This window comes from Colossoma macropomum, unplaced genomic scaffold (assembly GCF_904425465.1).
Source record: "Colossoma macropomum unplaced genomic scaffold, Colossoma_macropomum, whole genome shotgun sequence".
Lineage (NCBI taxonomy): Eukaryota > Metazoa > Chordata > Actinopteri > Characiformes > Serrasalmidae > Colossoma > Colossoma macropomum.
In genome coordinates, this window is record NW_023494788.1 from 21,791,946 (window position 1) to 21,818,781 (window position 26,836).

The 26,836-nt window shown below is 40.6% G+C and overlaps 1 protein-coding gene across 2 annotated transcripts; it reads left to right on the top strand.

The window, feature by feature from the left end:
- The first annotated feature begins 5,338 nt into the window (after positions 1-5,338).
- LOC118807048 (C-terminal binding protein 1) lies at positions 5,339-26,834 on the top strand. 2 transcript variants are annotated; one of them, XM_036568832.1, is made up of 11 exons: positions 5,339-5,487; positions 7,201-7,249; positions 7,428-7,603; positions 15,669-15,823; positions 16,434-16,578; positions 16,898-17,104; positions 17,439-17,653; positions 18,257-18,387; positions 20,337-20,464; positions 20,573-20,693; positions 21,632-26,834. In XM_036568832.1, exons 3-11 carry the CDS (start codon positions 7,546-7,548, stop codon positions 21,819-21,821), a joined length of 1,350 nt encoding a protein of 449 aa, XP_036424725.1. In that variant the 5' UTR covers positions 5,339-5,487; positions 7,201-7,249; positions 7,428-7,545; the 3' UTR covers positions 21,822-26,834. The 2 variants fall into 2 exon arrangements, with proteins under 2 accessions (XP_036424725.1, XP_036424726.1); XM_036568833.1 differs by lacking the exons at positions 5,339-5,487; positions 7,201-7,249; positions 7,428-7,603 and adding an exon at positions 11,212-11,296.
- The last annotated feature ends 2 nt before the right edge of the window (positions 26,835-26,836 follow it).

Below are 26,836 nucleotides of genomic sequence, written 5' to 3' on the forward strand. Positions count from 1 at the left end.
CATGCTTTCTTTATTCAAGTTTTTCTGCATGCTTTGTGTGCATGAAGCCTATGTGCAAGATTTAAATCTACGTTAAAAGGAGTTTGGAGGTTTTTAACATCATTTTTTGGGGAAAAAAAAACTTACTGGGGGATCAAACATCCAACATCACCTCTTTTAAGAGAAAGAATGAAATGTTTCGCTCTCTGTTTGGATTCTGCCCAGACATATTAAATATATATGCTTTGAGAATTTGAATCAGATTACAGATTGTATTATATTCCAGTGTAAAAGTGATGAGACAGGTGGAATTTGTAAGCAACAGGCCTTTCAGAATGAGATAATGTTTAAAAAAATAGTAGCAGCATTTTATCTACATGACACTTTATAGTTTAATATAGGATGAATGTGTAGATTTATATAAATTTCATGTCACCCAGTTGGCTCAACAGTTCAGGAAATATGTTTTTATTTTAAACAGTGATTTTTGTAAAAGCCTTGTAAAATCATGGTGGTGGTAGTGTTTAGAAGCAGCAGTATGTACAGTGTGATCGAAATACATTCACTTTCACTTACATTCACTTACATTCACACAGTGATTTAAGTGATGCAGGCAGGGCTGGATTAAACCCCATTATATAAAATCTGGTGTTGTACAAATGAATTAAATGAATTATTTATTCACCAGCTTAACCACAAAAGCTGTGAACAAGTCAGTGTAACATCAACTGAGTGGGTGAAGCTGGGAGAGGATAAGTAATGTTGCATTCATAAATTATTCTTGACTTTAAGTAGTTATAACTGAAGTTTGGGGGGAGGAACATGGCTGAAACCCCTCCTTCTTTCAATCTAACGCCCTATAAATTCACATCCTCTCCTTCCGTTCCCATGATGAAGTGTTCGCAGTCCCCACCACCACCTCATCTCCTCCCCGTTCCTCAGTCCTGCATCAGTCCTTCTACAGCTATGAGGGGATCTGGCCTTCTAGCTATACGCAGAAGCTGCCCAGAACTCCAGCCCAAGTTCTCAGAGTTCTCCCCCTCCCTCAATCAATCTACACTCATACTACCACCACATGTTGAAGGCATGGTCTGAACTCACAAACACTAATAAAAGTACAACCCCGTTTCCAAAAAAGTTGGCACAGAGCAAAATGTAAATAAAAACAGAATGCAATGATGTGCAAATCAATTTAACCATATATTTAATTGAAAATACTACAAAGACGACATACCAAACATTAAAACTGAGAATTTTTTATTGTTTTTTGATATATGCCTATTTTGAATTTGATGTCAGCAACACATTTAAAAAAAAGTTGGGATGGGGCCACGAAAGGTTTGCAAAGTTGTGTAATGCAAAAAAACACCTGGTGGTTAATTGGGAACAGGTCAGTAACATGATTGGATATAAAAGAGCATCCCAGAGAGGCTGAGTCTTTCAGAAGTAAAGATGAGGAGAGGTTCACCACCCTAAAAGACTATATGGACAAACAGTGCAACAATTGAAGAATAACGTTTCTCAACATAAAACAGCAAAGAACTTTGGGATTTCATCATCTATGGTACATAATATCATTAAAAGATTCAGAGAACCTGGAGAAATCTCTGTACAAGACCAGAAACCAGTATTGGCTGGCCGTGAACTTCCGGCCCTCAGGCGGCACTGCATTAAAAACAGAGACGATTCTGCAGTAGAAATCACTGCATGGGCAGTGAAAAGGATCACTTCCAAAAACCGCTGTCTGTGAAAACATTTCGTCACTGCATCCATGCAAGTTAAAATTCTACCATGTGTATGACAAGATCCAGAAACTCCAATGCCTTCTCTGGGCCCGAGCTCATTTAGGATGGACTAAGGCAAAGTGGAAAAGTGTCCTGTGGCCCAACAAATCAAAATTTGAAATTTTTTTTGGAAATCATGGACACTGTGTCCTCCGGGCTAAAGACCATCTGGCTTTTCATCAGTGCACGGTTCAAACTCCAGTATTCATGATGGTATGGGGTGCATTAGTGCACATGGCATGGGTGACGTGCACACCTGTGAAAACACCATTAATGCTAAATGATACATACAGGTTTTGGAGCAACATATGCTGCCATCTAGACAACGTTCCTTTTTTTAGGGAAGGCCTTGATTACTTCAGCAATGTGTCAAACCACATTCTGCATGTGTTACAACAGCATGGCTCCATAGTAAAAGAGTCCAGTCCAGACCTGTCATCCACTGAAAACATTTTGATGCATTATGAAATGAAAAATACGATAAAAGAGATCACGAACTGTTGAGCAGCTGAAATCTTATATCAAGCAAGAATGGGAAAACTTTTCACTTTCAAAACTACAGCAGTGTCTCCTCAGTTCTCTAAGCGTTTACAGAGTATTGCTAAAAGAAGAGGTGATGAAACACAGTGGTAAACATGCCTCTGTCCCAACTTTTTTGAAACGTGTTGGCATCAAATTCAAAATGAGCATATATTTTTTCAAGAAACTATTCAATTTCCCAGATTCAGCATTTGTTGTGTTATGTTGTGTTTGTGCTATTTTGAGTTACATTTCAGGTTAACATGATTTGCACATCATTGCATTTCGTCTGTTTACGTTTTATTTACATCAGCGTCCCAACTTTTTTGGAAATGGGGTTGTATTAATCATGTTAAAAAAAAAAAGATTAAGAATGTGGGAATTCTGTTTCATGACCCACCCATCACAATTGCCTCTTCAGCTCTCTGTTCTCCTTTGCGTGTTTTTGCAGGGTTTCAGTAAAATCTTTTCAGTGAAGTGTTGCTTTTAGATTTTAGTTCAGTATAAACTATATTTCTGAAGCAGTATGCGAAAGGAGGTATTTTGTCCCAGTTCCCATGCTTGCCTCAAATTTTTCACTTTAACAGGAAAAAAATAATCTTTTTGTTCTCTTAAATCCAAATGAATTACTCTCCCCACAACCCCCATAATCGTATATATGAGGCCTTTTTTGTACAACTTATAAATGCATAGATCAAAATTATACTATAAGAATTAAACAGATCAACTGATCTCAACTGATGTTTTAAAATTAGGTTTTGGTGGGGTGGGACCTCCTACCCTGGGGAGCCTTAACGTACATCAACATGCATAAAATCACAAAATTAGCTATAATTATGGAATGAGAAAACTTAAGCATGGATTTATTACTTTCCCACCCTCACTGGACATCGGATATGAAATTCAAAATGGGACACAGACAAAAAAATACATAAACTACACACATACACAGCACACATACTCCTGTATTATTTATAGGGGTTTTCCATTCAATGTTTGCAAAAAATATAGAACTTTTCCAAAGCCTAAACTCTGCCCTAGCCTTAACCTCAGTGGCCAAAAGAAACGTTTTGACTCTTGAAGAACATGGCATGCCCTCAACACACTTAGAACAGCAAAAATAAACGCGCCACCTGCTTCCCTTTCTCTGGAAAGAAATGATGCACTGTCTGGTTTCCCTCTGCTGACATCCTCTTCTAGCCCAGTTTAAGCTCCCCTCCAGTAGAGCCTCATACCTTTCCACAATAAAGAAAAGAGCAGAGGAGATCAGAATGATCTCTTCTACAAACTGCTGTCCCAGATATCGTCAAAGGTCTTTACCACCTGCAAAGTTTCTTTTCTGCAGTAATCCAGCTTTTAAACAAGCGCTACTACAGTCTGCCCACTACTGTTATGGACCATTCTACCGATTTAAGTCAAACTGCTGCCCCACAGAAAAAAAATATTAAAAAAAAATTAAGTATTCAGACCTTAGTTATTTACAAGGATTGTGTCATGAACTACACACTTAAAAAGGTTGTTTAAAAAGGTTGGTTCCCCAAGGGTTGTTTAAAATGGTTCTATATAGAACGATGAACTCTCAAAGAACCCTTCACACGATTAAACTGCAGAACTGTTGGCACCTTTGTGCTCTTGAGTGTGTGTAGATTCTGTTCTTACCTAAGAACAAAGCCCCAAATAAGAAAACACTGGTGAATATCAGACTTTTAGTGAAAACCGTGTGTGGATTTTAAGAAGAAATTTCTTCTTAGGAACGGTGAATGAGGCCCATTGTTCTTAAAGGCAATTGTCTGTGGCGTGTGCATGGTACGAATACATTGGCGGAGGTTTGGGGGGCCTAAAATAAAGGTGTAGACCATGGGCCCATGACCAGCTTCATCTGTCACTTATAGAAAATATCAGACCTTCTAAAAACACGAAAGGTGTGAAAACTGTTCTTTCATTTAAGACCTTTGTAACCCCCTGGAACTGATGTCCTTGTTTGCTTGAATGCTCGTGTGTGCCCTCTTTATGCCGTCTGTCCGTGGGACTGATAGTAGACCCCCTGCCTATACTGTATTGCAGAAGCCAATTCAGTCTTGTTTCTGTTTCTCTTGTTTCTGGCAGCAGTATGTCAACTTTAAGGGGAAACGATTTTTTAAAAAATTCTACATGATTTAATGGTTGAGATATAAACAAAGTCATTCAAAGTGGTTTGGTGTGAAATGCTCTGCTCTAGAGAAGCCTGCAGTCAGAATTATTTATAGTGGTGGTGATAGGAACCAGATGTCTAAAGAGTTTAATGCTTCTGAAAGCTCCCTCACTAAAACCTATCGCATGAAATGGTTAGATATGTGCTGTCTGTTGTCTGACATATTGTTTTATGATAGTTCTGTGATAAAGTTGTGGCTTAAAATGTATTTTAATCCATTCAAAAATAGTCTCCAAGGATTTTTTTTTCAGATTTATTTCAGATTCTGTAACTTTCTCTACAATGAACCACTCTACACCAACCCACTCTGAGTGACTGACTACATCTTACGGACGGAACTATTCAGAAATTTGAGAAATTGGTGGAATTCCCCTTTAATATCTTGAAATAATGACTTATGTTCTTGAAATATTGATTTAATGTCTCAAATTAAGAACTGATTTTCTCAGGAAAATTGGCTTACTCTCTCCAAATAATACTTTTAATATGTTATGTCGAGATAATGAGTTTTTAAATTTCAAGAAAGTAAGTAATTGATGTGAGATATCATACATACTAGATAATATCAATAAATAACCAATATTTTTAGATAGTAAGTCATTATTTCGTCAAAATAATTTAAAATGTTCATAAAACAAGTCGTACAACTGTGATACTCAATATTTTTGACACTACTAACGTTACCAGAAACAGATAACCTTCCTCTGCTTGGCTTCGTTGGTCTTCCACACTGTATGCCGTGTCCATTCCGTGCCTTTCTGAAATTAAATTACTCCCTGAAAAAAAGAGGAGTCAGTAACCTTCGTGCTCCTGCCCTTCCTCATACAGCCGTTGGGAGACGCTGTGCTGTTCTCCCTTCAGGTCTTCTCTCTTTTCTAAGGCTCGTCTCTTTCAGGCCTCCACTCCTATCTGCCTTTTATGCGGATTTTATGGCGAGCGGTAGCGGGGCAGCGCTGGTTCACCTCCTCTCACCACACTGACCCGTAGCTAACCTCTTCAGGACGCTTATTTTGGGTGGGTTAGCTATTTTTCTGCAACTTTCGTTTCTTTCAGCCCCATCGCTTCTCTAACTACACACAGCAAAGCCATCACTTGGATTACTATCAGCTTGCTGGCCACTGAACGGCCCCGGGTGTAAAACAGCTTTTCTTGCTGTTTTGTAGCACACGTAGGTTAGCATAGCATGCTAGCGCGGAGCAGTGGGCTTCGGCACACCGCCTCTCCGAAGAAGGCAACGTTATCAAAAAGTATGATAAATAAGCGATGTGGGTTTAAAACATAGGGTGGTCGCGGTCTCTGTGTGTGGATGTCGGGCTTTTCTCTACAACTCGAGTTTGTGCGCGTTTGAACTGTTAGCTTTAGCTGTGTGAGTGACTGCGAGGCGGCTAAGCTAAGCTAAGCTAAGCTAGCTAACTTACCCGAGTTGCCGAGAAGTTTGGCGGAGCTAACAAACCTCAAACTGGCTACTTGGATTATTTTTTTTGTTTTTCGCATAGCCTAACTTGCTTCGGACAGTCATAAGTGCGAAGTGGAGCTTTAAACGTCCAGGGAAATGTAGGCTTTTTCCGAATTAAGTGAAACTCAATGTGTTTTTCGCAGCTGTTTGTAAGAATGTGCGATTTTTCATACAACGGCTGCGGTAACGTTAGCAGGCAGCTGATAGCAAAGCTAAGTTAGCTAACGCTCAAAGCTTGCCTTAACTTTTAATTTGAAGCTTTTTCGTTCCCGTAAAAGTGTAGGTGGCTGATTTAGACGACATTCCTGCCTTTTATTTATTATCAGATATGTATAAACACTCTCGGAAAGGCCAGAAGATGCAACGTTAAAGAAAGACGTTGGCTGTGTTTATAAGAATACTTCACTATAACAGTACAACTCCATGCAGATTAGGAGTTAATGCTGTATCACTCTACACTTCTACACATACCGGACTGTACGCACGCTAATAGGCTTTCAGCACATTTTTTTGGTTCATAGGTTTTTTTCATAGTTTAAGCGAGTTAATTTTTAAAGGGGAATTCCACTGATTTTTCAAAATTTCTGCATAATTCAGCGGTAGAGAGATAAAGAGTCATTCAGAGTGGTTTGATGTGGAAAGGTTTATTTATTGAGAAACTTACCGGCTCCGATTTCTTTACAGTGGTGGTGATAGGAACCAGGGTCAAAGTCACGATGTCTACAACACAAATATAGCCATTTTATTTACTGTCCAAACCACCAGTGAACCTACACGAGTCTTCTCAGTTTGTTTATGTAGTGCTGATGGTGGTAAAATAATGGTCAATCTGAAACATTTTTTTTCTTTGGGGACTGTTTTGCCATGAAACTCCCTTCATGTATCTCTTTACCATGAATGGTTTGAAATAAATTGATTAAAACTTGTTTTAGACCAAAACACCTTAGACGTCTGGTTCCTATCACCACCACTGTGAACAATTCTGAATCGGTTGGTTTCGCCAGAAGAAAGCAGCTCACACCAAACCACTCTGAATGATTTTATTGACATGATTTTGTTACCTGTTTGATTATGCAGAAATGTTGGAGTCCGTCTTTAAGCTCTTGTGGTCTTTTGAACTGGGAGTATTGCCAAATACTAGTGGTGGTTTCCTTTTCCATTTCTTGTTGGGTAGCTGTGTTTGATCAGTACCAGACTTTTGATGTATTAATATTGTTGAGTACTACACTTTTGTTTCTTATGTGGTGTTAATAGGTTTTTCTTTTAAACAGTCACTATTGGAAGGAAGGTGGCAAAGGTGTTCACTGAATTGTACCTCAGGTGAGACTGACTTGTATCACATCAAGTAGTGCTGTGTTCTGGTGTTTAGCTTTATACCTTTTACTCACCGTAAGATAAACTTTTAATAATCCTTGGTTTCCGTAGTTTATGTGCAGCAATTTTGCAGACCTGTTGAAAACCTGTTTATTAAACACTCTTCTTGTGCATATGATTGCAGGTCACTGGAGGATTTGAGTGATTTCTCTCCTGGTGTGGACAGGACCGGACTTTGTTCTGTGCTCTTTTTCTTTCTCCTGTTGTGGCCTTAGCTGGTCTTTGAGAAGAGCTGCCATTCGATGGCTCTAATGGACAAACACAAAGTCAAGCGACAGAGACTGGATCGCATCTGTGAAGGTGAGAATAACTCATTACACATAAAGCTAAAGCTGGGTTTTAATTTAGGTTTGTAATGTTATCACCTTCCTCTAAGTGTTAGGATGTGTTCGTTGTCAACCACCATACACATGCAGCGGAAAAGTCGTATGGGATCTTGTTTAAGAGCAAAAAGCAGACGTAGGATAAACATTCATGGCAGTTTTTATTTAGTAAGGCTTAAGAGTTTGAAATAATTAAAATTATGGAATTTATTGGAATTTCCTTCTGTTCTCACTTGTTTATAAGCAATTGGAGGTGAATTCACTCTGGATGTGTGCAGAAATTACAGTACCCTATTAACCATTCTAGCATCTCATACTAAATCAATATTCAGGTATTTGTTGCACGGCACTATCAGAGAGAAAACAGACCAACAACTTAGTGAAACACTTAAGTTGTAATTCAGTCTACTGGTGCATTATAAGTGTTGGCTAATTAGCTCATCTTAAAGTGCAGCCTATGTTACTCAAGTCTTATCTGACACGAGAAGACTTGGGTAAGACTCGAGTAACGGAAGCTGAGCTTTAAGATGAGCTAATTAGCCAACACGTTTTAATTCAGTCTTAACTCAACCCTTATCTAACACGTAAAACCTACTGTTTTAACACCCAGTGACCAAAAGATTTCCCTTGGCTGTTTTTTGAATAATAAAACATGCTTTGAAATGCACGGCTGTGTTTGGTGCAGAAAGGATCCATTAATAACAGCCGAATATCAGCTGTTGGCTTAAGGCTTTTTTATTATCCACTATTAACTAAGTATTAATTCATTAACTCTCTTACATTTTACATACATAGTCAGAATGCATCTTCACCCTTGTAATATTTGGTCCTAGGTATATAATAAGCTGCTTAGAGATGCTAATATGTGTGTAGGGTAGAAACTGTTTTAAAGTAACATTTTGTCTATATATTTTTCCTATCACTGCTGAACTGATCAGCTGTGCATGTCATCTAGATTCTATTGTTAGTTTCATTACGATGGCTGTCATTCGAGGAACCTCTTTCAGCTTATGCTCTTTTTGCTGAGTCAATAAAATGCATGGGGCGGGGGGTGTGGTTCCAAATTGCTACCTACATCCAAAAACTTTTATATTTCACAGCATTGTGTTAGTTTGTTCCTAGTGGGTCTATTTGTATTAGTCTCCACTGGCGTTACGTTCGCCTAGGAAGCGCTAGAAGGCTGTGCCTTAGGCCTTCAAACAAGTATGAATAATAATGTACTGTAAAGTGAACCAGCTTTAATGCTTTTCACTTTATTAATAACTTTTTAAAATATGTTTATCAAGTATTACCTTGTGATGTTTTATTGTAGCATTAGTTACAGTGTGCTTTGTCGATATAATATTGACCGCATGATCCGATTATTGTGTAAATGTGTTTAGCGAGTGTCTGTGATCAGGTAAAGAGTGAATTCAGACTGTGACACAAGCAGAGCTCTATTCTTTCTTATCTCTGCTCCTTCCTGTCGGCTGCAGGGGCGGGGTAGACAGCCTGACGGCTGGCAGCTCTTAGAGGGGCTCTCGCCCAGTGCTGCTAAAGGCGGCAGGAACAATGTGGGCCTAAATGTGGTACTTCAGTTATTTATGGATCCCTCAGTATGGCGTCCTCTAATAGTAGACTTGATTTCAGCTCAAGTTCTGCACAAAGACTCGAATCAAAAAAAGTCGTGCCCTTGGAGTGAAATATAATGTAACGTTCTCAGAAATGTTGAGAAAATGTTTTGACTGACGCCATTTGTACCCACAAATGTCCAGTTGTGTTAGCTAGTGGTTCTCGTTTCAGAATAACCCAGAAGAAATTGGAAAAACTGTGATATGCATCATATAGATACATACTGGTTTGATTATTTAACAAAAAATTTGGGGAATTCCTACTGAGGGGGGCAGCCGGTAAACAGTTTTACAGTTTTCTGAACAGTTTCATGCCTGATTGTCGTCATTGCATATAAAGATGTCATGATAGGACGATGAACATTTTTTTTCCCCTTTTTATTTTAATTCAGGCAGTATTTAAAGCATATCCAGCAACTGCTCACTGCACTTCAACTTTTAAAAGCAGTGTCGGGGGGGTTTAATAGGCGCTTTTGAGCTTATTTTTTTCGGAAATGTTTTTTTATGACTGCAGTTGAATGCAAATTTGTTTGCTCTCTTTGAAAATAGAAAGAACCTAGGACAAGGATATAGCCATTTTAAAAAGTTTTTGCTGTTCTACAATCTGTATTATTAAATGTATGGTATCTGAACATCCCAAAGAGATAGCATTTTATATTGTCCTTCGTGCAAAGTAGTGCTCCTTCATAGAACCCCTGTCCCCTCAATTAAAACTCAGCCCAAGAAATCATAATTGGGTGGAAAACATAATGATGATACATCCCCAGCAAGTAATGCAAGTACTTTTTTAGAGCCTCTCTTCAGTTCATTGTTTCCCCAGAATGGCGCTTGTGCACAGAAGCTCTACAGAGTTTGCATTACACTAAATGCACCCATTCACTTTGTCACTCGATCACAGCAGTGTTTTTTCAGTTGTTAGACGTCTTGTACAGCTCAAGTCCTGTTTATTTAAAGTGTATAAATTCTTAGTGCGTTACATCTGCAGATATGATATTGATTAATTTGATGGCTGTATTGCCCAAAACTGAAAAGTGAAATGTGTTGAGATTAATTGGAGAGCAGGTGCAGCGGGCACGGTCAATACTGATGGATGTATGTATCCCATGGATGAGCAATATGACAATATTTAGCAATACATTTTGCCGCAATATGCTTTTTTGTGTATACTGTGGGTATCAGTAGTTGAAGAACACTGACCAACTGCATGCTTCATTACAAAAACAGCACTAAGCTTGTTTGTTTTAATTAAGTGCAGTCATTCCATGTAAAAATCATTGTATTCATAGTTTTTGATATTTTATCAAATTTGGCACTACTGGTTCTTTTGTCTTCTCTAACTAATCAAACCTCTGGGGGGAAAAAAACAAATATTGTGATACATATCATGTACAGTGAAAGTGTCTTGAAGTATTGATGCATATTCGTCATATCTTCGTCATATATCCTCAAACTGTGTCCTAGTAGTCATATGTTAAGCGTAATGATTAACTGTGTTTACTTGAATGTATTTATAAATGTTATAAGCGCTATATGTTATAATATTAATTAGCGCATCAATGTCTACATGTGTTAACTGGACAAAAGTGTGATATTTGAAGAAAAACGTGTTTTGGATAAAATAAGAGTAGCTGGGAAATCTTTCTTCACCGTCCTTCTCAACGTTAAAGAGCATTGATCTTAACATGTTGGTTAAACCCTCAGAATGAGGCAGCGTCTTGGCATTGCTTCGTTATTAGTGAGAATAATGGGGGCGTCTGTAGTGGACACGTATCAAGCTGCTGTCTCTTTAAAAAACAACAACTGCCCAACTGCCTGTAGTAGTGCTCCTTGCCTATGCTAATGAGGTTAGTGCTGGTTGGCCGGAATTGAATGCCTGGGCTTGTTGATTGGAGGCAGTGTGGGGGAGGAGCCGGGTGTGGATGACAGCTGGATGCCTGCTGGGTAAAAAAAAAAAAAATTAGGCTGACGCTGATTGTGAAGGGTGGAGAGAGAGTGATAGAGAGCGATAAAGGGAGAGAGGAGAGAGAGAGAAGACAGGCGTGCACGCTTCACGATGCAAGGCAAGGATGTGTGTGTTTGTGTACGTGTTATTAGTGTGTAAGGCTTAAAGGCTGGGAGTGCTGTGGGATGGGTGTGGTGTCTCCAGTGGTCGTAATTTCCTTTTTGACAGCATACGTCTTTCTGTGTACGTCCTTGTGGTCTGTAGTGTTGAGCAAGCGTGTTTGTATTTGTGTCTGGCAGGCAGGAGGTAGGGTGTGGTGCTGCTGTATTATCACCACACCCCTCCCCCCCTCTTTCTCTTGTGTGCGAGTGTCCCTCCTGTAGCAGCAGCATGGTAAGAAAGCGAGGTGGAGGGGTGGGGAATGCAGAGAGTGGGACACAAGGAGGTTTTGGAACGGGGGGGTGGTGGAAGCGAGGAGGAGGAATGAGCTGTGAATGAATGGCATTGTTCGCACGGCCATGCCTCCTCTGCGGCGCTCTCTCTTTTTCATACACGCTGGCGCGGGCTCAACACATAGCATCTGCGCTCGCTGCTGCCACCGAGCTCTACTCCCTCCATGACCTCGGAGGAATAAGCATTTGCATTGTTCACATGAGAGCTTTATGATTAATGTTTTTCTTTCTGCTCCAGCTTTCTCCCCTCCCTTAGCGTTCAGGCTGCTCTATAAATGGAGCCTAGCATAACATATATTTTCTTTCGTTAAATAGCCCGGCTTCACTGCTTCACCGTATGTGCTCTGAAAAGGCATCAAAGAGGAATAGGTGCAAATATTTATGTTATAGTGCTTTATCGTGGTGCGCCGCTCAGTGTGTGTCAGTGAGAGTGAAATTGAGCCAAGTGTTCTTAGGTAAACACCCTCCGCTCTCCAAAAAGTCTCCAGCCGGCAGCCGAGTGGGCACCTGTCAGTGTGGGGCTGAAAGGGCGCTGCTGTTGAATTTGGGAAGTGCGTGCATGTGTGTTGATTTTTGGATCGTAATTGTTGCCCATTTCTGCTTCTAATTTTGTGTATGAATATACAGTTTTAGAACAGTATGCTAATGTTTTTTTCTGTGCTAGTTGTGAATTTTTTTTTTTTTGTTTTGTTTTTATTTGGGATGCACAGACATGAAAGATGGGTTCCGATGGGATTCCGATGTTTCGTGTAGATGTGTGCCGATGCCAATTCAGATACCAATATCGATCTGAAGTATCTGTCAAATCTGCCCAATCCTGGTAATCTTTTTAAGCAATTATCCACTGATACTGATCTGCCAATGATTCTGATGTTGTGCCTCCCTGTTTGTCTTTGTTTTTTAAAGCCCCGGTCAGCTCATTTTCATGAATTTCTTCTGTTGAACTTGCAGAGAAAGAGTGCTGTTTGTCTTTTCTGCTGAGAGATTTTTAAAAATGACTCTTTTGCCTGTTTCTTCTGTTTGATTTGGCTTGAACGGGGCTAAATTTGGCACAGGCGACTTCAAATCTGCCAAAGTAGCACTCAAGAGTTAGCAATATGTAAATGTACAAATACATAGCAAGATGTATGCTACTTGCTATCCTCTCCATCACATAAAGTAACTGCTCTGCTGCTGCTCTGAGTCCCAGCCAAAACTCGTAGGTAGGTTATTTAAGCATTTGTAAATTTAACAGTGCTTATGAGGGTTTATAACACAGTTGTTTGTATCATAGATAGATGCTACTTCCTACTTGCTTTAGCCACTTGTTAATCGATAATAGCCGGATAATTTAGCATAATTTACAAGAGCACGATAGAGTTCCACCTTAACTTAATATTAGCTGCTCCTCTTAACATTAAGACTCACGATCTTTATCTGCAGTTGTTCTTTACAGGCTTGCCGCACAATCAGGCACCTGAGAAATTTTCCGCCGTGTGCACAAATATGATCATGTCGACTCATAATAGGAGCTTGTATGACCTCAGTGTCACGAGCACAGCCCAACAGTTAGATTGCTATAGATTACAGACAAAATGTCAGTGCTGAGCGGTTAAAATTGAATACATGTCTGTGATGTACATATTATACAATGAAAGCATGAGATCTTCAACATTAGGCAGCTTGTTCTCCGTTTTGCACTTTTTACTCACCATTCAGAGAGCTGTCTGGAAGAGCACAGTGGTCTATGTTTCTGCAGGTAAGCTTCAAACATGTAGGGCTGAACAACAGCAGTTGACGACGTCGCTCACCACTGCCTCTGTGTATGTTGCCTGGGAGATGCTGCTGTCATTCATTTTGTGTTCTGACACGCCCACACAGTTAGGAACAGAGGGCAGCTCAATTTGGGAGCTTTTATCTGCTATGAAATTGTCTTAATTATATGTATTCTTTAATATAACGCAGGTAAACCCATCTCTATCATGTAATCACTGTGATGAGTTTATTTGGAATGAGGCTCTTAGTGAGCATCAGCTTACCTAATAATAATAATGATTAGGCTTGTTTCTGGCTGACTTCCATGCAGTTTGCTCTGTGTGGAAAATCCTGCTGACTGTTGTGTTGTGGCTTTTGGCAGGTTGCTCAGAGTTTGCTCTAATCTAATAGCAGTTGATATGTAACTTCAGTGCTATTTTTGCTGCTGAAGATAAGAGTGCAGCATTTCCCTCCAGGCATCCACATGAGCTCATGTGTCTTGTCAGAATTCCCAAGAAGCTTGCTTTAGCAAAATAGATGGGTCAAACATCAGTGGTGGCAAAAACGTATGTTAATAAGCAGCCCATTCTTTAATAGGGAGGGAGATTTAGGATCAAGATGATCCACATCCATCATATTTAGATCTGAAAAATGTATTTTTAATACCACAGTACTGATATTAGTGTCATACAGTGATTTTATATATATATAATATCATATTTTTTATTTCTGTATTACTGGTGTTCTTGGATAACAAGCATAATATCCGTGTTAAATAGCAGCACCCAAGCAGTTCATTCATCACTATTTTTTTTCGTAGACTACCAGTACTCAGGACATGGGTTTATTACATTAAACATTATCTGATTCTGATATATTTGAAAAATATTGTGGTTTTGATTTCTGTCACTACCACGCAGCGCTAGTGGCATTTCAGTTACATCTTGCTGTTCAAATGGAAGCTGCTAGACCGTAGAATACACTGCCAACCACACTCATCAGCAATATTCAAGGTCATTGTGTTTAGAAAACAGCAAGCTACTGTAAATATGCGATTGAGACGTGAATTAATGCAGAGTTGTCAGGGTTGGGGGTCAGAGAGAGTTGTCTACAGATATACTGCAGGATTTAGGTCATCATGAGTCATTTTAAGATTCCCTGCCCCCCACTCTCTCCACCTCCTGCTCCCTCTGTCCACCCCCTTCTTCTCCTTAGTCCCCCCGACCCCTTCATCTGTCTAGTCTGCTTTGGGAGGGGGTGGGGGGGTCAGAGATGGACAGAGGCCAGCAGTATTGCGATTCTCTGTGTATGTGTCTGTGTCTGCTTATGCTAGTGGGTGGACGTGACATGGGATATGCCTTTGTTTACTAGTGGTGCAACGATACAGAGTCTCTGAGCCGATACGAGAACTGACGATTAACACCCTGTGGACGATGTTGATGCCGATGGCTGATAATGCTTTTTCTTGTTTTTAAATAAGTTCTCACTGTAATACATAGCTGTGACAAAGCTAAATCAGACATGAGATATTGTAAAGATTTACATGTTTAGCAGACCCTTTCATCTAGAGTAACTCTCAGTGGTATGTGAAAGAAGCTTTAGGCGTGTTTGAGGACTCTTATTATGGCGTTCTTGCCCATTAACAAAACCAAAATTAGGAATGCGTTAATATAATGGGGCATTCATATAGCAAACCTCGAGTCTCCCTTTGTGAAAACTGCTGGATAGCCCATGTAAATGTGGCTTGTAAGAGGTCATTCTTTGTTGTACCAGTCGGAGATATTTTATGGCGCTGGTCCAGTCCCACTGGGGAGTGCCAGTATCATATAATCCCCACCTCTCAGTGCACTGAGCTGTTTCTGATAAATAAGTCATGTGGCCTGTAATCGATTTGACTGATCTAACTCTTGACTTTACATGCTTAATTAAAAAAGGGATTCCACCCAGGACTCTTCCTGACCTGTGATTCTGTGCTGTTAACAACCTAGTCAGGTTTGTTAAGCCACATCCTCATATGAGAACTGCACTGAAATTATGGATCATTCGACACTGTGACTGGCCTGACTAGCTGGTGGAAATGGTTGAGTTAGTTTGGCCTTTCAGAATGCAGAGATTGACTGGTGGTTAAAGCACAAATCAGGCTAATAGGGTTTAAATGTGATTGACCTTATGGGCAGTTTCTTTGTCAGCCGGCTAATGTTTGAATGGCTGACATACATTTTGTACATGTGATGCATCTTGGTACATTTTATAATGAAATGTTCGTAGACTGGGCTGCCTTTAAACTTTCCTGTTCTCCTGCAGGCATTCGCCCTCCTATCCTTAATGGGCCCATGCACCCCCGCCCACTGGTGGCGTTGCTGGATGGCCGCGACTGCACGGTGGAGATGCCCATCCTGAAGGATGTGGCCACAGTCGCGTTCTGTGATGCGCAGTCCACTCAGGAGATCCATGAAAAGGTAATCTAAATTGTCATTTGCCATAATATATCATATCGCTGCTGTCGGAAGAAACCTCGTATCTCCAAAATGAAATCTTTTTTATGGGAGAAGGAAAAAACCCACTCTACTTTTAATGTACATCAATGGAACCAGAATTTCTACCAAGTAATTTTGGGCCATTTCTTTTGGTCCATTCATCATGAAATGTACACACAATTTGAAGTGCAGCAGGTATTTTCAAATTATGTCAAACTGAAAAAATGTCAAAAATGGAGATACAAGGTTTTGTTCCAACAGCAGCGATACGTGTTATTGCAGTAAATTACATCATGATATCACACTTTTCTGAGTATATATGTATCTTAAGTAATGCTAAAACATTTATTAGCAGCATGTATAATAAAGATGTCAGCCCATTATGTCATTCTTTATTATTTATATATTTATTTAGTTATTTTTATTTATGTATTAGTGCAAATTATGGTGCTCGTAGTTGTTCATTGTTTTTAAATGTGGCACTGTTGTCTTTCTGGTGCATTTGTCCATTCTCACTCATTTACAAAATCGTTAGGAAAAACTAATTGGCGTGATGCAGGTCATGAAAATGATCAGGTTATCTTGTTTCCAGGTTCTTAACGAGGCTGTGGCTGCACTGCTGTACCACACCATCACACTCTCACGAGATGACCTTGAAAAGTTTAAAGGGCTTAGGGTCATTGTGCGAATCGGCAGCGGCTTTGACAACGTAGATGTCAAAGCTGCAGCAGAGCTTGGTGAGTTCTGTTTTAGCATCTTCTGTGCAGGTTGAGCAAACGGGCTCGGAGTGAGACAAAATATTTACATTCTGGCAAGTTATATTGTAGCTTGTGTTTATTGTATTTTAGCTTATCTGCTTTTATAAGTTTGTGGAGCTTTTATTTATTATTATTTTTTTTTATTTAAAATGTTTGAATTTGAAACCCTCTTTAACCTAATACTTTGATATTTTATTTTCAAGTCAAAATAAGTATATTAGGATCAGACATTTTACAAAGATGATACTTTTTAGTGATGGTGTTGTATTGTTTCCCTTATATTTTCCTGTATAAATAGGTATAGCAGTGTGTAATGTGCCAGCTGCATCTGTAGAAGAGACGGCAGACACTTCCATGTGTCTGATCTTGAACCTGTACCGCCGGGTCACCTGGATGCACCAGGCCTTGCGGGAGGGCACTCGAGCCACCAGTGTAGAGCAGATCAGGGAGGTGGCTGGTGGAGCTGCCCGCATTCGAGGAGAGACGTTGGGCATTATTGGTCTTGGTGAGCCTTTAATAATCGTGCTACATTATGTATTACAGTTTAAATGGTTTCTAAACCGATATCAGAATGAGCAGTCAGTGATTGGTGAACGAGCAAAGGAACGATGCTCTAAATATTTCATATTCTTGTAATGGGCACATTCTTAATTGAATGGGAAGAAGGCAAATGGCAAAACTACTGTTTCCTTGGAACAGTTACCATTTAAATATTATGTGATAGAAAGCAGTAGCCTTTGTAAAGAAGTGAAATTACCCAGCACTGCACAAGAGGCAAGGAGATATAGGGAGTAGACGGTAGATCAGCTTGGTCTTTGACATGGATCTCTGTCTTGCAGGGCGTGTGGGCCAGGCAGTGGCTTTGAGGGCAAAAGCCTTTGGTTTTGGAGTCATCTTTTATGACCCATACCTGCCTGAGGGTGTAGAGAGGTCGCTTGGGCTCCAGCGAATGGCCACCCTGCAGGACCTGCTTATCCACTCAGACTGTGTGTCCCTCCACTGCAGCCTGAACGAACACAACCACCACCTCATCAACGACTTCACCATCAAACAGGTAACACTCATGCTACTCAATCAATGACCTAAGCATCAAATGAGTTGCACACTCATCCCCAACTGCATGAAGAACTTCATGCCATGCCACAGACATGTTATAAACAAGCACAGCACTTTTGTGCCAGTTGCAGTATAGTATCTGCGGTGACCATTCAACCTCATTTTCTAAGACACATCCTCTTTTTGAGACCAGAAAAGGTGTCTGGCTAAAAAAAACTCATTAAATTATAAGCCCAAAGTTTAGAAAATCATTTCAAATCCTAAACAGTTTACTGTACACCTCTATAAACGGACACATGCATAAAAAATTATACACATTTAAGACTTGATTCTTCATCATTAAAAACTAAGGAATGGGATTAACATTTAACATCCCCCTTTGATGTGGGTGAGTGGTAGCTTAGTGGTGCTGCTCTCAGACTGGGCACCGTTAGGCAGCAAAATGACAGATTTTCGCTTGTAGGATCCATAAAGTGTAATACAACAACACTGTTTCCTTTATTTGACCATGAAGCAAACACATTTCTTAAACACAGACTGTTTGTTTTAGGTTATTCATTCAGCGGTGTCCTCTGATAACGTCTTGTGGTTTGTGTTGTAGATGCGTCAGGGTGCATTCCTGGTCAACACTGCGCGAGGAGGGCTGGTAGATGAGAAAGCTCTGGCTCAGGCACTGAAAGAGGGAAGAATACGGGGAGCAGCTCTGGACGTCCACGAGACAGAGCCCTTTAGGTGAGTCTTGTTTATGTGTCTTTCTTTTGCATGCGTATACAAAAGTGCTCAAAAAGAATTTAATTTAATGACTCGTGAGAAAGGTTACGGTTTCTGTTTCCATCTATTGTACCGCTAAATCAGATCCAGGAAATACCCAAGAAAACTACACCAATGAACAGCTAACTGCTAATAGGCTAATAGCAACCCACCACAAACGTGTTTGATGTCTGTCACTGCAACTCCGGTCTCTCAGCGTGCTCACGTCTTGTTTATCCTCTAAACTGGTGTTATTTGAGCATCTGTTACTGAAACGGGCTGTACTGTGGTGGGTTTTACCTGTAGCCGGATACCTACATTAGCATCAGCGTCATCCGGCAGGGCACAACTCAAAGTGCCACAGAACAGTTCTGTTTTTTATCTTTGTCATCTCTACACCAGTCAGTCAAATTTGTGCTCTCAGATTCGAGTCTTTATCTTCTAAACAGGTGTTTTTAAGCATTGGTTCGTGAGAACCGATCCTGTACTGCAGTGGGAGGCACTGTCCACTCGCTTTAGCCTAGCAGCCTACAGGTTAAAGCTCTGAAAGAACAGGTCCGATTTCGGCTTTCTGTCGCTCCAACACCGATTTAATCAGCTTTGCTCTCACTATTATTAGTTTTTATCATTATACTTGTGATATCAGAGCGGTTAGTCGAATTGAACGTGCACTGTTGTGTTTGGATCTCTTTAGCTAAGTAGGCTAGGAGAAAAGAGCCGGCTAGCATTAGCTTAGCTAGGAGGCTCCAGTTTCAGACACCAGAGAAGAGGTTAATTTCAGCTTTCTGTCCCTCTAACATCAGCCACACGACTTCACTTCCTCAGAAATGAGTCTTTATCATCTAAATTTGTGTCAGTAAAGCTTCTGTTAGTCAGAATCGAACCTGTTCTGTGGTGAGCAACACTGGCAGCATCTACTCTCTTCTAGCTGGTTAGGGAGCGCCGTTTAACGTTTAGGTTGAAGCTTTGATGTTTGTTGAATGATGGATTTAAAATCGTGCACTCCTTTCATTTATTTGAGCAAACTGATTTTACTCCTTTCATTTATTTGAGCAAACTGAAATAGAGCAGCAGGATGTTGTGGCACAAAACCAATGTAAACATAGACCAATCAGCAAACAGCTACGCCGTTACATCATCTCACCGAATGGTTCTGTGGACCTGTGTACGGTTAGCTAACCGTGCCATAACTGGCCTGGTTTTTAAGTGTTCCATGTCGAACCGTGTCCATGTGGAAACCGTACGGCCCTGCAGTGGAAAAGGGGCCATAGATTTAGAATCGGTTAAAGGAAATTAATTTTTTGTCATTCATATTTCTTTAGTGCAGTTTATCCTTTGACATGATGGTGAAATTTGGTGTTGGGTAAGTTCAGACTAGGCAAGACCATTTACACAAATATTTTGTAAACAATTGGTCTGCATCTAAACCAAAAGTGGGACATTATATACAGCCGTCCATAATTCTTACCCAGTTGTGTGTGGTAGTAAAAGATGAGGAGACTTTATAGCTTGAAGTCAATGATGCGTGTTAGAATGCGGGGCACTAGGGGGCACAAACTACATGACTATTATTACAATGATAAATGATGTCTCAGTAAACTTTTCATAACACTTTGTGGATATTGGTGTGAAATGGACAGTGATGAACTGCATGTTCTATAAGTTTTGCAGAGGTGTAACTGTGCCAAAAATCCAAACGAGAATAATTGTCCCTGCTTAAGTGGATGTACTTATGTATAATATGTGAAACATTTAGTTAAAAGGAAAAAAAAACAGGATTTTAAATGTGCCACTACTGGTGTTTTGTCTGCTAGAGCTTATAAACCTCAGTGCATTATAAAATTTGTCCAAGTAGGTGCGTTTGTGAGATTTTTACCAGTTAGCCCATCGCTACAAAGTGCTTTATCACCCCTTGCCTTGTTCCTTTTCAGTTTCTCTCAGGGCCCTCTGAAGGATGCCCCTAATCTGATTTGCACCCCCCACACATCCTGGTACAGTGAGCAGGCGTCCATTGAGGCAAGGGAGGAGGCAGCACGGGAAGTACGCAGAGCTATCACAGGTCAGGGAACTTCTGTGGCTTAAATGATCTCTGCCCTTGTAATGATCACAGTGCTCAGTAGCTGTGGATGTTATATGTACCACTGGCTGATGTTTTCTGTTTCTACAGGTCGTATTCCAGACAGTCTGAAGAACTGTGTGAATAAGGAGTATCTGATGGCAGCTTCTCAGTGGTCCTCTATGGAAGCTGCCACTGTGCATTCTGAACTCAATGGAGCTACAGCCTACAGGTAAATCGTATACGGCTCTTGGTACAGTGCTAGCATGGTTGCAGTGACTCCTTACTGATGACATGGTTCAACATGCGCTTGTCATGTTTCAAGAAACGTATCGTTAAAGCTTTCATTAAAGGAATAATTTGACAAAAAATAAACTTCACACCACTTTCCTCTTACCCTAGATATAGTTTGGCAGGCAAGATCACTAATAATAAACACTAGAAGTCAATAGTCACCCAAATTCCTTTCCATAAATACATCCTCAAATCTTTGAACGCACTGAAACCACGTCCAGGTCTTCATTAAGGTCAAACAGACTTATCAGTGTAGTTTAGAGCACAGTATGACTTACTGTGAATTATACACCTATACTTCACTGTGTAGCCTGAAGCTGTGGTCAGTTGTTTTAGACAACGGGGTGTGTTGTGCCAAATTTTGACTATAGCAGGAATCTAGATGCTATACATTATGTCCACAGTTTATGTTTCTATTTAAAAACAACAATTTAATCTTGACTTTCAAGCTGAAGATATATGTTTAAGAATAGAAACGTGTGTGCATGTGAACGGGAGTGGGACTTTCTTTTAACGTAAAAGAGGTACCAATAATTTGCATCTGTCTTGTAACACTCAGTTTTAGGAAGATGAAAGTGTCATGAAGAAAAGGTTTTGCCTAAATAATGATTTGACAGATTTCATTTTCTAAACTAGTGTTAAAAGCACAAAGCACAAGGAGCTTGTTAGCTTTTAGAACCCCCCCCCCAACACACACACACACACACTTTCACAGTACAGAATGCAAAGGAATTGTTAAATGCAGATGTCTCTGTTGTGTGTTCCCGGTTTTCTGATCTTTCTGATCAACATAGTTTTGAATTTAAAACAATTGTAAAAATTTAATTTAAAAAAAAGTTTCAAACGTCCCTGTTCTCTCTCTCCTGTCTTTCTCAGGTTTCCTGCAGGTCTGATTGGTGTGGCCCCGGGTGGTCTACCTGGTGCAGGGGCAGGAGTAGAAGGCATGGTGACAGGGGCTCTGCCTCTGGCCCATGCCATTGCGCCAGTTTCACACCCACCACACACCCCCTCACCTGGGCAGCCATCGAAGGCAGAGGCTGACAGAGACGTCCCTTCTGACCAATAGCATCCCAACACATTCCATCGTTGCCCCAGCGATGCCCTTTCTCTTTTTGTAGGGCTGAAACCATGACGATGCCCTGCTTTTGATGTGACCCTCCCGGGTTAAACCAGTCCAACAGAACACACGTATAAGCCCAGAAAGTGACCCACTCAAAAACGATTTTCCCTGCAAGTTCCCTTTTTCTTGTTGTATCCTAATTTTCCCCCCGACTTGTGCAGTAAGCAATAACTCTTCTCAAGGATTCAGTAATTGGTTTCTTTTTGTTAGCTTTTGAAATCCCCATTTTGTTTGTTTTTTTTAATGCTTCTTTTGAATATACTCTGGGCTAGTTGGAGTTTGTTTCTGAGTAGTGTCTCTTCTACCTGCCTTTTTTCCTGTTTTAACAGTATAGTGAAGAATGCAGGAAACTTTTTTTCCCCCTTTAACTCCAGCATACATTTGTGATCTTTCTCAGTTCCCTTCTTTAGCATAGATTTGAACATCAACAACAAAGTGAAATTTTTTTTAATTTTCTTTTTCTGGCCATGGTTCTTAGGGACAGCCAACATCAGCAACTCCTTTCACAGCGTAATGGTGAAATTACATGACGTCTACGAACTGCCTGTGGCAAATGGTAACTCGGTCCACTTGGTGAGCTCAAACACATTGGGTTCCACTCTTCTCTTCACGTCAAGGACATCCTGTAGAACTCTGTTCATCCTCTCTTTCTGAAGGATGAGTGCAGAAAATGAGGGAGCATGCTCCCCCCACCTCCAAGCTTCTTGGGGATTTATTCGGTCATATACTTCACTGTATCCGTAACGAATGGATGGACGAGACACAGGTCTATGTAAGAGCATCATAAACATGACGTCTTTTTGTGTACAGCTCTTTTATTGACTTCCATAACCAGTGTATCCAGTTTTCCATGTCAGTTGTAAACTATTTGAGTGTGAAGCGCGGTCTCGACGCAATGGACAGTTGCCGTAGCCGGGGTCATATTCAGCGCAAGCTTGTTTTGCATCTTTTGAATCAGAGCTTAATTTTATACGACGCAGTTGCTGATCTATTGGGAGTGTATGAAATCTGCTCTGTTAATTATATTTGTATTAAACTTGCCATGTTTATGATTCTCTTAAAAAAAAGACCTTGTGTTGGAAGATATACAGTAACCTGTTTGTCGCTGACTATATCGTTACTTTCACTGTTTAAATTTATGAAGACTTGGGAAGGAAATGGAAGTACATTTTCAGGCTTCAGGTGGCTGAAGGCTGTATACTCACTCGCAGTACATCACGACATATCGTTCCTTGTCTCCATGCTGTTTTGTTTTGACAGACTACTTTTTCCAGACAGCGACAGCCTGCGTGTTGGGGACGTCTTTTTCTGTTTTCTGTTTCTGTATTCAAAGGCATGGACTCCTGCTTTGCTTCAGATATATTTCTTTCCTTCCTGCTAAACCTAACATTATCACCATGATATGCTTAGCTACCCTCCCAATACCCCTCCCCCTGCTTTTGCTCTCACTGTCCCCTCTCACTCTCTGATATGTGTCCTTCCTGCCTGTGCCTCCCTGGGCGACGAGGCCTTCTCTTTATCGATGCAGCGTTACATTCGTGTCCACCCTCCCCTTTGTTTCCTGCTGGCTTTTCTTTCTGCTCCTGCTCTTCACATGACATGACTGTGTAGGAAGCCAGCCCTGCCCTTGCTCTGCCAGGCAGTTGAGTGAAGATGAGACTTCTTACATAAACGTGCACACAGGGCTGCGCAATATGGACAAAAACATAACATATTAAGGCTGAGGTGTTGCTACATGTAATGATGCCTTGCAGTAAGTATATTAAACACATCGCTCAACCCTTGATGTAATGCGTTTAAAGATTGGTCTGCATTATTTTTGTTGACCACCATGATTTTTGGTGCAGTCATTTATCAGAACATCTACAGAAACACTCATCTGAACTATTTTATTAGGATGATAATATTTGGTTGAAAGCTCATTTGCAAATTGCAGCTGCTTGCAAGATCAGTATCGCCAAGGCCAAAAAAATCACATGATGAACGATATCTTGTGCAGCCCTGACATACAGCTCATGCAAACCTCTTGCAGCATTGTAAACATCTTTTGTTTTTGGTTTTTGGACACAATGCTAAGATCGAGGTCCTTCTTTTTTGCCTTCCTCACTCTTTTCTTGGTCAAAGACCTCCAAGCTTGTTGCACAGTCTTTGCTTTGCATCTGTGTAATACATGATGTCACCAGGAGGTGGCAGCAAAGTGTGATTTCACCTTCGTATTGCCTGGCACTGAACTATGCTTTTGGAGAGTTTCTATAAAGGAAGGCATCTCCCTGTTAGAGCTTTGCTGTTAGCTCTGTTGAGATGGAGATGGAGGTAGGCAGAGCTTGACCGCACCACTCCATCCCCCAACAGTCTGTTCGGCTTACTTCCAAAGACGTGCAGTAGGGCAGTGGCAGCCACACAATCTGTCTCCTCAGCAGTTACAGGTTAAAAAGGAAACCCTGAGACTATAAAGCCCACATTTTCTAATGCAGGTCCTATCAAGGTTGGCCTTTTTCCTCTTGGCCTGCTGATTTATTTTTCTTTAGCAGTTCTGATAAACCCGACTCTGTACCCAGCGAAAGGAGCACAGAAGAATCTAGGGTGAGAGTTTGGATGACAGACAAAACCAGTCTCTTTCCAAAGGGGGAAACGCATCCCCAGGTTGAGTCTCTTAACTCTGAATACTGTTCTGCATCAAGGGAAAACCTTTCTAGTACCTCAGTAACAGATATTGAATGTATGCTCTCTTTCTTTTATTTGTTTTTGTTTTTTTTTGTTTGTTTTTTTTGGGCTTGTACAGCATTTTTAGATGGTAGTTTCCTATTTCCCAGAAGAGTGTATGTGTGTGGGTGTGCGTGTATGTTTGCAGCTTATCCAATACACCCGAGTTGGTTTTTCCTCATTAGCATAGGACATCCACTAATTTGATTAGACATAGTTTGAATCTCAGTCTTTAATTTTAGCGCTTTCCCTGTCTTTTGATTTGTAATCAATGAGCACAAATCTGCATCATTCATTTACTGTGGGGATGTATGTGTATCAGTGAGTTGTGTATGATTAATTGTGGGGACTGGGGTCTGATAAGCTAGGTGATTAGTGCATTTGCAAATAAACTCTAATAATAGGACTTAAACCGTTGCATACTTCTAAGGCTACTCTTTCAGGCACAGATTTAGCCTAATCATGGACTGAATTACTTTGTTAATGCTGTTTTTTTTTTTTTTGTTTTCTTGGAAACCTCCAATGTGGGTCAGGCCTAAACTAAAAAATGTCCCCTAAGGTTCCTTGTTGCCTTGTATCCCACACGTAAATGCAGTTGTTTTAAATCCATGATCCCCCCCCCCAAATGAATGAATGGAATGGTTCTCGTGGAGTATTGCATGTTCATATGAGCTAGAAACAAGATGCAATATAGGAAACCTTTTTGGATGACTTGGTGTCTTCTTGGTATCCCTTCCCTCTTTGCCACATTTTTGATGTTCAGTTTTCGGTGACTTGTAGCTCTCCTGGACTGAAGTAACACCCTTTTCTACCCGTGTCCCAGGTTTCTAGCTCTTGTTCAAGTTTGTCCTTTGGTATATAATATATTTTGGAACGCTACCACCTTTTTTTTTGACTTCTGAGCATAATTGTATTTTGCCATCATTGGCATCATCTGTTGGCATCAGCTGTGCACTATATGTTTAAACTTGTGTATAACTTTTAGTTCCGTTTGTATTGTTCAGTGTTCGACATGTTGTATGGAAACATTTCAAAAAAAGACCTCCTTTATCTTTTGTTGTTCGCCTTGCAGGCTCAAACGTCCTTCCCAGCAGCTAATTTAATGGGCCTTACTCCTGCAGTCTGCACTCCAGTGTAGTCATCGTGTAGCCCCTCATTGCCTTAATGTCGTAGACCTGTGGTTAACAGTTTTCGTCCTGAAGAAGCCTTGACTTGGATATTTTAGTGTTTTCTCCTTTCTCTGTTGATCAAGGTGGTCCTTCTATGGAATTGCTCCCAAGGACCCTTTTGATTCCTTTTGTTTTGAGTGCAACGAATTACAGTTGAACTAGTCGTGTTAAACAGGGGAAATTTGCTTTAAAACAGTGCAGGTCAGGGGTTCTTCAGGACCAGGGTCATAGACTACAGTTGGCTTGGTGACGTCCCCCCCCCAGCCAACACCCCCCACCCCCCTCCACCCCCGGTTCAACAACTGCAATATATATACAAGAGAGGAAGTTTTCTTTAGCCGTTCTCCTCTGAAAGGTCACAGCCCTGTGTGCTGTACGCATACTTCCAGAGAACCCAACTGGCTTTCGCTTTGAGGTGTGAAATGGGCTCAGGTCGGGGTGCTCTCAAAGACCCTTTCAGGACACGCTGGCTATGGCTAGAACTCCAGTTCCGTAAAAGGAGGACGTAGCAGAGAGGAGAAGCCGTGATCCAGGAGCCACCGCTTTCTCTCTCAGGGTTTCAAATGCACACACACACATTCATTCTCCAGCAGTCTGCGAGTCGCTCGACCCCGAAACTTCAGCACAAAGTCTACAGCTCCAGACCATTCTCAGTTCAGTCCCTCCTGTCCGCAGTGAGTCCGCATCTTACGATAACGTCTTTCTTTCTTCTCTCTTTTCCTTTTTTTGTTTTTCCGTTCTTGGCATAATTTTGTCGCACTGACATCTAACAATGAAAGGATGAATGTTTTAATTGAACTGTGTGTAATGTTGAAATTGGGAAATGTATTTTTACAACATGTGAACTTTTTATTCCTTTCTTTCACCACCGTTCTTTTTGTTGTGAATTGATTTTTCTTTTTTCCCTTCCCATCACCAGACTGCAAAAACTACAAAAAAAGGAAAAAAAAAAATCCTGTAACTAGGCTCTTAAGCTTTACTTTTGTTTTTGTTTACTTTTTTATTAGAAAACAATCATGTTTGTGATGGTAACCTCTGATGGTAAATTCCACAAGGTATTTTAATAAAATCCTAAAGATTAACCGTTTG